The 17,427-nt window shown below is 37.9% G+C and overlaps 1 protein-coding gene across 1 annotated transcript in view; it reads left to right on the plus strand.

The window, feature by feature from the left end:
* ANKAR (ankyrin and armadillo repeat containing) overlaps positions 1-17,427 on the plus strand; it is an 88,779-nt gene that overhangs the window by 54,686 nt on the left and 16,666 nt on the right. The window contains exons 16-17 of the mRNA XM_004276930.3: positions 12,379-12,485; positions 14,160-14,282. Coding sequence (XP_004276978.1) covers positions 12,379-12,485; positions 14,160-14,282 — 230 coding nt within the window. The remainder of the gene's footprint in view (positions 1-12,378; positions 12,486-14,159; positions 14,283-17,427) is intronic.

The raw sequence follows: 17,427 nt of genomic DNA on the forward strand, positions 1-17,427 counted from the left end.
TCCAGTCTCTTTCCGTAGTGATTCTTTGTTTACATAGTGGCCACTAGGCCTAGTTGTTCCTTTCTTTGCAGAGGAATTAACCTTTTGGGATATCTGAAAAATGTTGTGGAATTGTTGGTGATTGACTTACCAAAAATAAAAAATCAGGTTCTTTGCTGCCCTGCATGAATGTATGGGGACTGATTGAGACTGCTTCCTGTAGGCAAGAGAAAAAAAAAACCTAAAACTTTATTTCCAGTCCATTGTATTTCCAGAAAAAATAAATTAAAAATTCTAGCTGAAGAACATAGGACTTGGTTTCAAAAATTTTTTTTTCCTTTTTTCTTAGAAAAGCTACTTTACTGAAATTCACTAACTGCTTGCAGGCAATCAAGTCAGGCAAGATAATTTTGTTGTTGTTGTTTTAGCCAGAGTCTATGGTATAAATTATTTCTAAAATTCTAGTAAATGATAATACAAAGATAACTGATATACGTGTGTGTTTTCAATTTCTTCTCATTAGTTTACTTCAAAGCTGTCCACATTTGCCATAGACAAGTTCTTGCCATAGACAAGAACTACAGAAAAAAACTCTTGCTTTCAAACTCACCAGCTTAGACTCTTTACACACACATACCCCTTCCTTTTTCTTCTTCATCATGTTTATGTTTTCTTCTATACCCTTGAACATATAGAACATATTTAAAATAGCTGTTTTAACATCCCTGTAACTAGTTCCAGCCTATCTGTTATTTCTGGGTCTCTTGCTATTGGCTGATTTTTTTCTTGATTATGAATCATATTTTCCTGCTTCTTTGCACACCTAGCGCTTTTAAAATGTGAGTGTTTTTAAAAGTGCTATTGAAATACAGTTTGCATATAAGAAGATATTTAAATAAAATAAACAATAGAATAAAATATTAAATACATTATTTAGAGTGTACAGTTTGATGAGTTTTGACATATGTATTCAGCACTGACAGCATCAGCACAATCAAGTAAGTGAATATAATCATCACCTCCAAATGTTTCATTGTCCCTTCCTAATTCCTCCCTCTTTGCACCCCATCCCCAGATAACCACTCATCTGGGTTTTTTTTTCTTATGATCTGAGAATAGCTTTATTGTATTTTACATATTAAAACATAAGCTTCTGATTTTTTTCTTTAAAAAATAATGTGCTGATTTGAATTTATGACATGGATCCTAACAGCACAAAATTACTTTTAAAATTTGATATTAAATGATCTTACCACTGATTTTTCTATAACTATGGAATAGTTTGCATTTTCTAGAATTTTATGTAAATGGAATTATACATGTGTACTTTTTTCTTGCTTCTTTCACTCAGCATGATTATTTTGACATTCATCCATATTATTGTATCAAATATCAATAAAATACTTCTCTTTCAATGCTGAGTAGTATTCCATTGTATGGTGTGATGGTTAGTTTTATGCCTTATGATATACATACATACATACATATACATCCCGTTGGTTCTTTCTTTGGAAAACCCTAATGCTTATGGATATATTATGATTTGTTTACCCATGCACCCATTGAAGGACATTTGGATTGTTTCCTGTTTCTTGCTGTATTGTAAATAAAACTGTTACGAACATTTGTGTTCAAGTTTTGGTATAGACACATTTTCATTTCTCGTGGGTAAATATCTAGAAGTAGGAATGCTGGGTCATATGGTAGGTGTATGTTTTACTTTTAAAGAAACTGCCAGATTGATTTTCAAAGTAGTGTTACCACTTTGCACTTCTACTAGCTGTGTGTGAGTTCCAGTAGCTTCACATCCTCATCAACATTTAGTATGGTAATTTTATTATTGTAGTGGATATGTAGTAAATCTTATTGTGGTTTTAATTAACATTTTCCTAATGACTAATGATGTAGAGCATCGTTTCATGTGTATATTTGTCATTTGTATATCTTCATTTTTTTTCCAATGTTTCTAACAAAACTTCTAATTTTATTTTATTTTTTGTATTTTTTTAACATCTTTATTGGAGTATAATTGCTTTACAATGGTGTGTTAGTTTCTGCTTTACAACAGAATGAATCAGTTATATATATACATATGTTCCCATATCTCTTCCCTCTTGCGTCTCCCTCCCTCCCACCCTCCCTATCCCACCCCTCCAGGCGATCACAAAGCACCGAGCTGATCTCCGTGTGCTATGCGGCTGCTTCCCACTAGCTATCTACCTTACGTTTGGTAGTATATATATGTGCATGCCTCTCTCTCGCTTTGTCACAGCTTACCCTTCCCCCTCCCCATATCCTAAAGTCCATTCTCTAGTAGGTCTGTGTCTTTATTCCTGTCTTACCCCTAGGTTCTTCATGACATTTTTTTTTCTTAAATTCCATATATATGTGTTAGCATACGGTATTTGTCTCCCTCTTTCTGACTTACTTCACTCTGTATGACAGACTCTAGGTCTATCCACCTCATTACAAATAGCTCAATTTCATTTCTTTTTATGGCTGAGTAATATTCCATTGTATATATGTGCCACATCTTCTTTATCCATTCATCCGATGATGGACACTTAGGTTGTTTCCATCTCCGGGCTAATGTAAATAGAGTTGCAATGAACATTTTGGTACATGACTCTTTTTGAATTATGGTTTTCTCAGGGTATATGCCCAGTAGTGGGATTGCTGGGTCATATGGTAGTTCTATTGGTAGTTTTTTAAGGAACCTCCATACTGTTCTCCACAGTGGCTGTATCAATTTACATTCCCACCAACAGTGCTAGAGGGTTCCTTTTCTCCACACCCTCTCCAGCATTTATTGTTTCTACATTTTTTGATGATGGCCATTCTGACTGGTGTGAGATGATATCTCATTGTAGTTTTGATTTGCATTTCTCTAATGATTAGTGATGTTGAGCATTCTTTCATGTGTTTGTTGGCAGTCTGTATATCTTCTTTGGAGAAATGTCTATTTAGGTCTTCTGCCCATTTTTGGATTGGGTTGTTTGTTTTTTGTTATTAAGCTGCATGAGCTGCTTATAAATTTTGGAGATTAATCCTTTGTCAGTTGCTTAATTTGCAAATATTTTCTCCCATTCTGGGGGTTGTCTTTTGGTCTTGTTTATGGTTTCCTTTGCTGTGCAAAAGCTTTGAAGTTTCATTAGGTCCCATTTGTTTATTTTTGTTTTTATTTCCATTTCTCTAGGAGGTGGGTCAAAAAGGATCTTGCTGTGATTTATGTCATAGAGTGTCCTGCCTATGTTTTCCTCTAAGAGTTTGATAGTTTCTGGCCTTACATTTAGGTCTTTAATCCATTTTGAGCTTATTTTTGTGTATGGTGTTAGGGAGTAATCTAATTTCATACTTTTAGATGTACCTGTCCAGTTTTCCCAGCACCACTTATTGAAGAGGCTGTCCTTTCTGCCCTGTACATTCCTGCCTCCTTTATCAAAGATAAGGTGACCATATGTGCGTGGGTTTATCTCTGGGCTTTCTATCCTGTTCCATTGATCTATCTTTCTGTTTTTGTGCCAGTACCATACTGTCTTGATTACTGTAGCTTTGTAGTATAGTCTGAAGTCAGGGAGCCTGATTCCTCCAGCTCCGTTTTTCATTCTCAAGATTGCTTTGGCTATTCGGGGTCTTTTGTGTTTCCATACAAATTGTGAAATTTTTTGTTCTAGTTCTGTGAAAAATGCCTGTGGTAGTTTGATAGGGATTGAATTGAATCTGTAGATTGCTTTGGGTAGTAGAGTCATTTTCACAATGTTGATTCTTCCAATCCAAGAACATGGCATATCTCTCCATCTATTTGTATCATCTTTAATTTCTTTCATCAGTGTCTTATAGTTTTCTGCATACAGGTCTTTCGTCTCCTGAGGTAGGTTTATTCCTAGATATTTTATTCTTTTTGTTGCAATGGTAAATGGGAGTATTTTCTTGATTTCACTTTCAGATTTTTCATCATTAGTGTATAGGAATGCCAGAGATTTCTGTGCATTAATTTTGTAGCCTGCTACTTTACCAAATTCATTGATTAGCTCTAGCAGTTTTCTGGTAGCATCTTTAGGATTCTCTATATATAGTATCATGTCATCTGCAAACAGTGACAGCTTTACTTCTTCCTTTCCGATTTGGATTCCTTTCATTTCCTTTTCTTCTCTGATTGCTGTGGCTAAAACTTCTAAAACTATGTTGAATAAGAGTGGTGAGAGTGGGCAACCTTGTCTTGTTTCTGATCTTAGTGGAAATGCTTTCAGTTTTTCACCATTGAGGATGATGTTGGCTGTGGGTTTGTCTTATATGGCCTTTATTATGTTGAGGAAAGTTCCCTCTATGCCTACTTTCTGGAGGGTTTTTATCATAAATGGGTGTTGAATTTTGTCGAAAGCTTTCTCTCCATCTATTGCGATATTCATATGGTTTTTCTCCTTCAGTTTGTTAATATGGTGTATCACGTTGATTGATTTGCATATATTGAAGAATCCTTGCATTCCTGGAACAAACCCCACTTGATCATGGTGTATGATCCTTTTAATGTGCTGTTGGATTCTGTTTGCTAGTATTTTGTTGAGGATTTTTGCATCTATGTTCATCAGTGATATTGGCCTGTAGTTTTCTTTCTTTGTGACATCCTTGTCTGGTTTTGGTGTCAGGGTGATGGTGGCCTTGTAGAATGAGTTTGGGAGTGTTCCTCCCTCTGCTATATTTTGGAAGAGTTTGAGAAGGATAGGTGTTAGCTCTTCTCTAATTGTTTGATAGAATTCTCCTGTGAAGCTATCTGGTCCTGGGCTTTTGTTTGTTGGAAGATTTTTAATTACAGTTTCAATTTCAGTGCTTGTGATTGGTCTGTTCATATTTTCTATTTCTTCCTGATTCAGTCTTGGCAGGTTGTGCATTTCTAAGAATTTGTCCATTTCTTCCAGGTTGTCCTTTTTATTGGCATGGAGTTGCTTGTAGTAGTCTCTTAGGATGCTTTGTATTTCTGCAGTGTCTGTTATAACTTCTCCTTTTTCATGTCTATTTTTATTGATTTGAGTCCTCTCCCTCTTTTTCTTGATGAGTCTGGCTAATGGTTTATCAATTTTGTTTATCTTCTCAAAGAACCAGCTTTTAGTTTTATTGATCTTTGCTATCATTTCCTTCATTTCTTTTTCATTTATTTCTGATCTGATTTTTATGATTTCTTTCCTTCTGCTAACTTTGGGTTTTCTTTGTTCTTCTTTCTCTAATTGCTTTAGGTGCAAGGTTAGGTTGTTTATTCGAGATGCTTCCTGTTTCTTAAGGTAGGACTGTATTGCTCTAAACTTCCCTCTTAGAACTGCTTTTGCTTCATCCCATAGATTTTGGGTTGTCGTGTCTCCATTGTCATTTGTTTCTAGGTATTTTTTAATTTCCTCTTTGATTTCTTCAGTGATCACTTCGTTATTAAGTAGTGCATTGTTTAGCCTCCATGTGTTTGTATTTTTTTACAGATCTTTTCCTGTAATTGATATCTAGTCTCATAGCATTGTGGTCGGAAAAGATACTTGATACAATTTCGATTTTCTTAAATTTACCAAGGCTTGATTTGTGACCCAAGATATGATCTATCCTGGAGAATGTTCCATGAACACTAGAGAAAAATGTGTATTCTGTTGTTTTTCGATGGAATGTCCTATAAATATCAATTAAGTCCATCTTGTTTAATGTATCATGTAAAGCTTGTGTTTCCTTATTTATTTTCATTTTGGATGATCTGTCCATTGGTGAAAGTGGGGTGTTAAAGTCCCCTATGAATGTGTTACTGTCGATTTCCCCTTTTATGGCTGTTACTATTTGCCTTATGTATTGAGGTGCTCCTATGTTGGGTGCATAAATATTTACAATTGTTTTATCTTCTTCTTGTATCAATCCCTTGATCATTATGTAGTGTCCTTCTTTGTCTCTTCTAATAGTCTTTATTTTAAAGTCTATTTTGTCTGATATGAGAATTGCTACTCCAGCTTTCTTTTGGTTTCCACTTGCATGAAATATCTTTTTCCATTCCTTACTTTCAGTCTGTATGTGTCTCTAGGTCTGAAGTGGGTCTCTTGTAGACAGCAAATATATGGGTCTTGTTTTGGTATCCATTCAGCCAATCTGTGTCTTTTGGTGGGAGCATTTAGTCCATTTACATTTAAGGTAATTATCGATATGTATGTTCCTATTCCCATTTTCTTAATTGTTTTGGGTTCGTTATTGTAGGTTTTTTCCTTCTCTTGTGTTTCTTGCCTAGAGAAGTTCCTTTAGCAGTTGCTGTAGAGCTGGTTTGGTAGTGCTGAACTCTCTCAGCTTTTGCTTGTCTGTAAAGGTTTTAATTTCTCCATCAAATCTGAATGAGATCCTTGCTGGGTAGAGTAATCTTGGTTGCAGGTTTTTCTCCTTCATCACTTTCAATATGTCCTGCCCCTCCCTTCTGGCTTGCAGAGTTTCTGCTGAAAGATCAGCTATTAACCTTATGGGGATTCCCTTGTGTGTTATTTGTTGTTTTTCCCTTGCTGCTTTTAATATGTTTTCTTTGTATTTAATTTTTGACAGTTTGATTAATATGTGTCTTGGCATATTTCTCCTTGGATTTATCCTGTATGGGACACTCTGTGCTTCCTGGACTTGATTACCTATTTCCTTTCCCATGTTAGGGAAGTTTTCAACTATAATCTCTTCAACTATTTTCTCAGTCCCTTTCTTTTTCTCTTCTTCTTCTGGAACCCCTATAATTCGAATGTTTGTGCGTTTAATGTTGTCCCAGAGGTCTCTGAGACTGTCCTCAGTTCTTTTCATTCTTTTTTCTTTATTCTGCTCTGCAGTAGTTATTTCCACTATTTTATCTTCCAGGTCACTTATCCATTCTTCTGCCTCAGTTGCTCTGCTATTGATCCCATCTAGAGTATTTTTCATTTCATTTATTGCGTTGTTCATCATTGTTTGTTTCATCTTTAGTTCTTCTAGGTCCTTGTTAAATGTTTCTTGCATTTTGTCTACTCTATTTCCAAGATTTTGGATCATCTTTACTATCATTATTCTGAATTCTTTTTCTGGTAGATTGCCTATTTCCTCTTCATTTGTTAGGTCTGGTGGGTTTTTATCTTGCTCCTTCATCTGCTGTGTGTTTTTCTGTCTTCTCATTTTGCTTATCTTACTGTGTTTGGGGTCTCCTTTTTGCAGGCTGCAGGTTTGTAGTTCCCGTTGTTTTTGGTGGCTGTCCCCAGTGGCTAAGGTTGGTTCAGTGGGTTGTGTAGGCTTCCTGGTGAAGCGGACTAGTGCCTGTGTTCTGGTGGATGAGGCTGGATCTTGTCTTTCTGGTGGGCAGGTCCATATCTGGTGGTGTGTTTTGAGGTGTCTGTGGACTTATTATGATTTTAGGCAGCCTCGCTACTAATGGGTTGTGTTGTGTTCCTGTCTTGCTAGTTGTTTGGCATAGGATGTCCAGCACTGTAGCTTGCTGGTCGTTGAGTGAAGCTGGGTGCTGGTGTTGAGATGGAGATCTCCGCCATTTGATATTTTGTGGAGCTGGGAGGTCTCTTGTGGACCAGTGTCCTAAAGTTGGCTCTCCCACCTCAGAGGCACAGCACTGACTCCTGGCTGCAGCACCAAGAGCCTTTCATCCACACGGCTCAGAATAAAAGGGAGAAAAAATAGAAAGAAAGAATTAGTAGAAGTATAAAGAAAGAAAGAAAGGAGGGAGGGAAGGAGGGAGGGAGGGAGGAAGGAAGGAAGGAAGGAGGGAAGGAAGGAAAAAAGAAAGAAGATAAAATAAAATAAATTAAGATAAAATATAATAAAGTTATTAAAATAAGAAAATAATTATTAAGAGAAAGAAAAAAAAAAAACAATGGATGGATATCGAGCCCTAGGACAAATTGTGGAAGCAAAGCTATACAGACAAAATCTCACATAGAATCATACACATACACACTCACAAAAAGAGGAAAAGGGGAAAATATCATAAATCTTGCTCTCAAAGTCCACCTCCTCAATTTGTGATGATTTGTTGTCTAAAGGAGGGAAGAAAGGAAAGAAAGAACGAAGATAAAGTAAAATAAAATAAAGTTATTAAAATAAAAAGTAATTATTAAGAAAAAAAAACGGACAGATAGAACCCTCGGACAAATGGTGGAAGCAAAGCTATACAGACAAAATCTCACACAGAAGCATACACATAAACACTCACAAAAAGAGGAAAAGGGGAAAAAATAATAAATCTTGCTCTCAAAGTCCACCTCCTTAATTTGGGATGATTCGTTGTCTATTCATGTATTCCACAGATGCAGGGTACATCAAATTGTTTGTGGAGCTTTAATCCGCTGTTTCTGAGGCTGCTGGGAGAGATTTCCCTTTCTCTTCTTTGTTCTCACAGCTCCAAGGGGCTCAGCTTTGGATTTGGCCCTGCCTCTGCGTGTAGGTCACCGGAGGGCGTCTGTTCTTCACTCAGACAGGATGGGGTTAAAGGAGCAGCTGATTCGGGGGCTCTGGCTCACTCAGGCTGGGGGAGGGGCACGGAGTGCGGAGCGGGCCTGCAGCGGCAGAGGCTGGCGTTGCACCAGCCTGAGGCACGCCGTGCGTTCCCCCCGGGGGAGTAGTCCCTGGATCCCGGGACCCTGGCAGTGGCGGGCTGCACAGGCTCTCCGGAAAGGGGGTGTGGATAGTGACCTGTGCTCACACATAGGCTTCTAGGTGGCGGCAGCAGCAGCCTTAGCGTCTCCCGCCCGTCTCTGGGGTCTGCGCTTTTAGCCGAGGCTTGCGCCCATCTCTGGAGCTCCTTTAAGCAGCGCTCTTAATCCCCTCTCCTCACGCACCAGGAAACAAAGAGTGAAGAAAAAGTCTCTTGCCTCTTCGGCAGGTCCAGACTTTTCCCCGGACTCCCTCCCGGTTAGCCGTGGCGCTGTGTTCATGCCGTCAACCCCAGTACTCTCCGTGCGCTCCGACCGAAGCCCGAGCCTGAGCTTGCAGCCCCGCCCGGCCCAGCGGGTGAGCAGACAAGCCTCTCGGGCTGGTGAGTGCCGGTCGGCCCTGACTCTCTGTGCGGGAATCTCTCTGCTTTGCCCCCTGCACTCCTGTTGCTGTGCTCTCCTCCGCGGCTCTGAAGCTTTCCCCCTCTGCCACCCACAGTCTCCGCCCGCGAAGGGGCTTCCTAGTGTGTGGAAACCTTTTCTCCTTCACAGCTCCCTCCCACTGGTGCAAGTCCCGTCCCTATCTTTTTGTCTCTGTTTATTCTTTTTTCTTTTGCCCTACCCAGGTACGTGGGGGGTTTCTTGCCTTTTGGGAGGTCTGAGGTCTTCTGCCAGCATTCAGTAGGTGTTCTGTAGGAGCTGTTCCACGTGTAGATGTATTTCTGGTGTATCTGTGGGGAGAAAGGTGATCTCCGCGTCTTACTGTTCCGCCATCTTCCCGGAAGCCCTGTATATCTTCTTTGCTAAAGTATCTGTTCAAATATTTTGCCCATTTTATACATTGTGTTGTCTTGAGTTGTAAGCCTTCTTTATAAATTCTAGATACAGCTCTTTTCTTGTTGTTGTTAGATGTATGTTTTGCATAAATTTTCTTCGAGTCTGTGGTATTTTTCCATTTTTGTAACAGAGTCTTTTGAAGAGGTGAAGTTTTAAATTTTGATGAAGTCCAATTCATTGATTTAAAAATTATTCAGTTTGTAGGTTTTGTGTCCTCTTTAAGAACTCTCTGCTAGGGCTTCCCTGGTGGTGCGGTGGTTGGGAGTCTGCCTGCCGGTGCAGGGGACATGGGTTTGAGCCCTGGCCCCGGAGGAACCCACGTGCCACGGAGCGGCTGAGCCCGCGAGCCACAACTACTGAAGCCTGCACTCCTGGAGCCCGTGCTCCACAGGAGAAGCCACCTCAGTGAGAAGCCCGTGCACCGCCGTGAAGAGTAGCCCCCGCTCGCCACAACTAGAGAGAGCCCGCCTGCAGCAATGAAGACCGAAGGCAGCCAAAAATATAAATAAATAAATAAATTAAAAAAAAAAAAAAAACTCTCTGCTAAACCCAAGATCATAAAGTTTTTCTGTTTTCCTCTATATTTTGATGCATGATACATTTTGAGTTGGCTGAGATTCATTTTCTCACATATGGCTGCCCAACTGCTTCAGCATCATTTATTGAAAAGATTATCTTTTCCTCCATTGAATTAGCTAGGCACTTTTGTCAAAAATCAATTGACTAGATATTTGTGGGTCTATTTCTTGACTTTTTATTCAGTTCTATTTAACTATTTGTCCATCTTTATGTTATACTCACTGTCTTAATTACTGTAGGCTTACTGTAAATCTTGAAAGCAGATAGCATTAAGTCCTTCGACCTTGCTGTTTTTCAAAGCTGTTTTGGCTGTTTCAGTTCCCTTGTATTGCCATATAATTTAAAAGATTAACCTGCCAATTTCTAAAAAAGATCCTTCTGTTATTTTGATGGGAATTGCATGGAATCTATAAGTAAAGTTGGGGAGAACATGCATCCCATTAATATCACGTTTTGTAATCCATAAACACGGTATATTTCTCCATTTATTGGGCCTTCTTTAATATCTCCCAGCAATGTTTTATAGTTGCCAATGTACAACTCTTGCACATTTTTCGCCAGTTTTACCTTAGGTATTTCATATTTTAAAATCATGCATAAGAAATTTTGATTGACTGCTGGGCATTGTGAGTTTTAAATGGATATATGCTGGATCTTATTGTTTTCCTTTACAGAGAGTTAGGCTTTATTCTGGCATGCAGTTATTTTACTTGGGATCAGAACCTTTTGCACCTAGCTTTTAACCTTTCCTAGGACAAGTCTAGAGCAGCCTTTACGTTGGAACTAACTTAACTCTGTGCTTTTGGGATGATTCCTTTCAGAGGACTCCACCTCTTTGTATAGTCCCGTGTATTATGAGGTATCTACACTCCGGCCAGTAGGAACACAAACCATCCCTAGACAAGTGTGAGCTCTGAGAATTGTTCAGCCTACTGCTTGTAGTGATTCTTTTCCCAACTTAATTTTTGAGTTCCATTCCATTATTAACGTGTGAAGGTTCAGTCAGAGCTTTGAGGGTGTTCATCTTATAACATTACCATCATCATTATAATCATCATTATTAAAAATAGTAATTTTTTTGAAACCAACCTCCAGCATCTTCACCCCTTGAAATCTCCCTACCTACTCCTTTTCCACCTACTCTGAAGTGAGCAATACCTCTTCTGTGCTTCAAGTGTAGTTTTCTAACCTCTGTCAAAGCACTTATTGCATGGTATTGAAATCATATATTTAAATAGTTGCTCACCCTATAAAATATAAACTCCTTGAGGGTAGAGATTCTAAGTCCTTTTTTTAGCCCTACCTCCTACCTCAGTGCCTGGTGTACCAGGCATTCAATACCTGTCGGTTGAATGAAGATTATTCATGTAATTAGTGTTTGTGTACATCCCCTGGTGGCCAGTGTGGGGGGAGTAGGGGACAAGGAAACCAAAGTATTCTTTGCTCCTTCTATAATATTTCCCTTAGTCCCTTCAAACTTCCCCAGGTCATAATAAGTAGGTGGTTTCTCTTTATTGTTCATAAAGGAGCCCAATCTTGTATTTATATTTAAGTATGTAAACCCACTGCATATGTGTTGTGACATTTATTGGCAAAAGAACAAAATTTAAATTGTTTGTGCATGTCCACTAGAAAGAGATGATCTGAGTTTCTTCACTGAGATTAGACCTGCAATTTAAAGTAGTATGTTTAAAAGGAAAAGTAAGATTATCTTTTTAGTATGTGTATTTAAGGAATCCAGAAATTTAACCAGGTGATTACTCGAGTTATTTTTATTAAAAAAACTTTTTATGGGCTTCCCTGGTGGCGCAGTGGTTGAGAGTCCGCCTGCCGATGCAGGGGACACGGGTTCGTGCCCCGGTCCGGGAAGATCCCACATGCTGCGGAGCGGCTGGGCCCGTGAGCCATGGCCACTGAGCCTGTGCGTTCCAGGGCCTGTGCTCTGCAACGGGAGAGGCCACAGCAGTGAGAGGCCCGCGTACTGCAAAAAACAAAACAAAACAAAAAACTTTTTATGGAAAACAGTAGCAAATATAAGCTAAAGTACCTTGTACATAATAATTTTTTAATAAATGATAGCTATTACATTATTATTCCCTGATAGTCCAGCACTTCTAATTTCTTTGTTCTGTGACTATTAGAAAACCATCTACACTTCTAACAGTAAATTTTCCGTGTTTATCCACTTTGCCTTTTAAAAAATTAATTAAGGAAAAATAGTGTCAATATAGCATTTCTTTTTGTAATTTACCAATCATATTACACTAGGACACATTATCAACCAAATATGTTGAGCTATGTTTGACTTTACCATTTTCAAGATGGAAAAAATATTATCTCATGGAGTTGTGGATTCTTACAGGTGTCGCCCATACAAGCAATCCCATTAGTCAACAGTTTCTTGTAGAAGAAAAGGCCTTTCCAGTACTTATCCAACTACTGAGAAATCACCCTTCTCCTAACATTAAGGTATATATAAGATTTTTTTGTGTGATATAGTAAAAATTAACATAAATGACTTTTTAAGAATAATTTGTATCTTTAGGCAAGCTCACAAGTATAATAAAAATATTTAACCTTTTAAACAAAATCTTAGAAGTTTAAACAAAAAAGTTGCTACAAAGATAGTAGCAAAGATACCACTAAATTTTATTAAAATATGGTTTCTTCAAATATAATAAGAAAGTCTCATGTCTTTACTCATCAAAGAAGTTTTATTCCTCAGATATTTGATTATCCATAGAATTTCTTCCCTACTTCCTCAGATAATGGTTGCTAAAACTGGGTGGGGATAATGAGGATGTGTGATTTATGTAGCAAAATTTCTCAAATATAAGTGAATCCTGTCAGTACCACACCATCAATACAGCCCTGCCGTCTACAAAGCAGTCTGTGTTGTCTGGCAGCAATAGTTATCTCAAGGGTGGACACTGCTAGGTATTAGTATGAGTTGTTGAGGAGTCATTCACTCTTCCATTTACTTCTAGTAAAATGCCTTTAATAAAACAACATTCACATCTATTCAAATCCTTTACTAAGGTTTTAGAAATTCAGGACGTCTATACTTGGCCAGACAGAAATTATAAGGACAAGAAATATATTTTCTCTTCAAAATTTGGTATGTGTTTTGCTGGAAATGAGAAAATAAAAATAATATAGGAGTAAAATATATAAGTAAACATAGCATTGTTTCTTTTAAGGAATGTGTTTATTATCAGAAAAGATGTCATAAGTTATCTGGCTTTTCTTGCTGTGAAAGAGATTATTTCATTACAGGAGTTGATTGGGGAAACAAAAAGAAGAGGCATATGCTAGCAATTTTTTGGCTTGAATTATACATAAAAACTGCAACGACTTTTAAAGTACAAATAAATTTCACAAGATGAAGGAAAATGCCACATAAAAATACATTTTTATTTTAAAATGTGCATTTTCATGGCCAGTTTACTTCAACTGCATCTATCTGTATTTCAGTATACATTTTCACTGAGTTCTTAAACTTGTTAAAACAAAACATAAATACATTTTAATACTTTTCCTCAAGTAAGATTCTATAGTAATTTTGCAATAATAATCATGCTTTTCAAATTCACACTTTTCATAGAAATGCATGGTGTAGTGCTTTAAAAATTTGTCTACTGAGCCCAATAATAAACAAGGTTCATTAGCAACCTCCTTAAATGACTCCAGAGCTAGAAGAGGAAAACTTCCTCAGGTCTACCTGCCAGTGTTTTGCTTCAATTAATTCAATGGTCAGTAGCTAACAAGCAGTTCAGAACAGCTTTATAATTCATGCTAGGAAATTAAAAAAACCTTTTTTTAGATGTAGAAGGAATGCAACTATGCACTTAAGAGAAACTTCTTCACATGTCCTGCAGGCCCTTGTTGCCTCCCGCTATGCCCTCAAATGAAGCTTTGTGATTGTGCAGCACACAGAAGGATATTTTCTCAGCTGTTAAAAATTATAAGGGACATTTCTCCAGAAGTTGTAAATGCCACTCTCTAAATACTAGTCAGAGAGATGGAATTAATGGATTTTATGGTATCTTTGAATTGGTATATCCTATATAAATATTTGTATAATGAAATATGTCATTTGATAAACCATGAGTGAAAAATAATTTTTGAAAATCACATTTTTAGGTTGAAGTGGCATTTTCCTTGGCATGCATTGTCCTAAGGAATGATCAGTTACAGAATGAATTACAAGAAAATGAAGGATTTAATTATGCTGATGTCCTTTATCTTCTTCACTCACAAGATAAGGTAATAACTATACAAAATATTAGAGCTCATTTAGAAGAAAATGATTTTTAGACTACATCCTCAAAATTTCATCAAGTTTTTTCATGGCAATATTCAAATGTATTATTTAAGAAATGTAAAATCTCTTTGGTGGGTTGTTAGTTTGTAATGATGGAATAATATTGTCCCATATTTTTCATAGTTGTCATATTTCATCTTGAAATAAAACAATTTTTTTTAATGTGCAGAGTCTCATTTTTTTAATATCTTTATTGGAGTATAATTGATTTACAATGTTGTATTAGTTTCTGCTGTATAACAAAATGAATCAGCTATATGTACATATATCCCCTCCCTCTTGTGTCTCCCTCCCACCCTCCCTATCCCACCCCTCTAGGTGGTCACAGAGCACCGAGCTGAGCTCCCTGTGCTATGCAGCTGCTTCCCATTAGCTATCTATTTTACATTTGGTGGTGTATATATGTCAATGCTACTCTCTCATTTTGTCCCAGCTTATCCTTCCCCCTCCCTGTGTCCTCAAGTCCATTCTCTACGACTGCATCTTTATTGCTATCCTGCCCCTACGTTCATCAGAACCACTTTTTTTTTTTTAGATTCCATATATATGTGTTAGCTTACAGTATTTGTTTTTCTCTTTCTGACATACTTCACTCTGTATGACAGACTCTAGATCCATCCACCTCACTACAAATAACTCAATTTCGTTTCTTTTTATGGCTGAGTAATATTCCATTGTATATATGTGCCACATCTTCTTTATCCATTCATCTGTTGATGGACACTTAGGTTGCTTCCATGTCCTGGCTATTATAAAGAGAGCTGCAGTGAATATTGTGGTACATGACTCTTTTTGAATTATGGTTTTCTCAAGGTATATGCCCAGTAGTGGGATTGCTGGGTCATATGGTAGTTCTATTTTTAGTTTTTTAAGGAACCTCCATACTGTTCTCCATAGTGGCTGTATCAGTTTACATTCCCACCAACAGTGCAAGAGGGTTCCCTTTTCTCCACACCCTCTCCAGCATTTGTTGTTTATAGATTTTTTGATGATGGCCATTCTGACCTGTGTGAGGTGATACTTCATTGTAGTTTTGATTTGCTTTTCTCTAATGATTAGTGATGTTGAGCATCCTTTCATGTGTTTGTTGGCAATCTGTATGTCTTCTTTGGAGAAATGTCTATTTAGGTCTTCTGCCCAATTTTGAATTGGGTTGTTTGTTATTTTGATATTGAGCTGCATGAGCTGCTTGTATATTTTGCAGATTAATCCTTTGTCAGTTGCTTCACCTGCAAATATTTTCTCCCTTTCTGAAATGTAGCAATTTTAATGCTTGGTGAAGAGACAAAAAACAAATGTTTTTGGATGCATCAAACTTTAGCCTAATTTTATGACCTTTCAAAACTCAGTCATCCACTTCTTACCCAGTATTCTAGAGTGGTGGTTCTCAAACTATTTGTAATAAAGGAATAGCCTTTTATGCAGCAATCTGTTATGGGGAAATAATTTTAAAGCAACCAAATGTATGTATGTATTTATTTATGGCTGCGTTGGTTCTTCGTTGTTGTGCGCGAGCTTTCTCTAGTTGCGGTGAGCGGGGGACAGTCTTTGGGGGGGCCTCTCATTACGGTGGTTTCTCTTTGTTGCAGAGCACGGGCTCTGGGCATGTGGGCCTCAGAAGTTGTGGCATGTGGGCTCTAGAGCGCAGGCTCAGCAGTTGTGGCACATGGGCTTAGTTGCTCCGTAGCATGTGGGATCTTCCCGGACCAGGGCTTGAACCCGTGTTCCCTGCATTGGCAGGCGGACTCCTAACCACTGCGCCACCAGGGAAGTCCCTAAAGCAACCAAATTTTAAATTTTGAAATAATTTTAGACTTTCCATAAATTTGCAAAAATAGTACAGAGTGTTCTGGCTATCCTTCATATAGCTTTCCTGGATGTCAACCAGGAAATTAACATCGATACAATAGTATTAGCTTATCTGCAGACTTCATTTTAAATTTTGCCAGTTTCTCACCAATGTCCTTTTCCTATTCCAGAATTCAATCCAGGATCCCACATTGCATCTAATTATCATGTCTCTTTAGTCTCCTTTAATCTGTGACACTCAGTCCTTTGTCTTTCATGATTTTCTGTCTTTCATGATTGTGATATTTTTGATGAGTCCAGGCCAGTTATTTCGTAGAATGTCCCTCAATTTATCTGATGTTTCTCACAGTTAAACTGAGGTTATGCATTTTGGCAAGAATACCGTAGTCTTCACTCACTTTCCCCGTGCATCATTTCAGGGGGTACACGTTGATATACCTTATAACTGGCAATGTTAACTTTGGGTGCCTGATTAAAGTGGTGTCTGGCATATTTCTCCACTGTAAAGTTATTGTTCTTCCCTTTGTAATTAACAAGTATCTTTTTTTTTAACATCTTTATTGAGGTATAATTGCTTTACAATGGTGTGTTAGTTTCTGCTTTATAACAAAGTGAATCAGTTATACATATACATATGTTCCCATATCTCTTCCCTCTTGCGTCTCCCTCCCTCCCACCCTCCCTATCCCACCCCTCCAGGCGGTCACAAAGCACCGAGCTGATCTCCGTGTGCTATGCGGCTGCTTCCCACTAGCTATCTACTTTACGTTTGTTAGTGTATATATGTCCATGCCTCTCTCTCGCCCTGTCACAGCTCACCCTTCCCCCTCCCCATATCCTCAAGTCCGTTCTCCAGTAGGTCTGTGTCTTTATTCCTGTCTTACGCCTAGGTTCTTCATGACATTTTTTTTTTCTTAAATTCCATATATATGTGTTAGCATACGGTATTTGTCTTTCTCTTTCTGACTTACTTCACTCTAATTAACAAGTATCTTGAGGTGAGACGCTTTGAGACTATGGAAATATTCTGTTTTGCATCGTACTTTTGCTCACCAATTTTAGGATCCACTGATGTAATAATAATTACTCTGGCATCTGCCTAATGGCGATTATAAAAAAGAATTCCCTTCTTTATTAATTTATTAATTGGTATTTAACTCTAAGGAAGAGCTGTTTCTTTTAAATATCTATTCTCAGTTTCTATAATCCTGTTGTCAAAGATTTTTGTGGACTAACACTGGTCCATGGGCCACACTAGCCCTAGAGAAATAGAGAAAC

This window comes from Orcinus orca, chromosome 7 (genome assembly GCF_937001465.1).
Source record: "Orcinus orca chromosome 7, mOrcOrc1.1, whole genome shotgun sequence".
NCBI lineage: Eukaryota > Metazoa > Chordata > Mammalia > Artiodactyla > Delphinidae > Orcinus > Orcinus orca.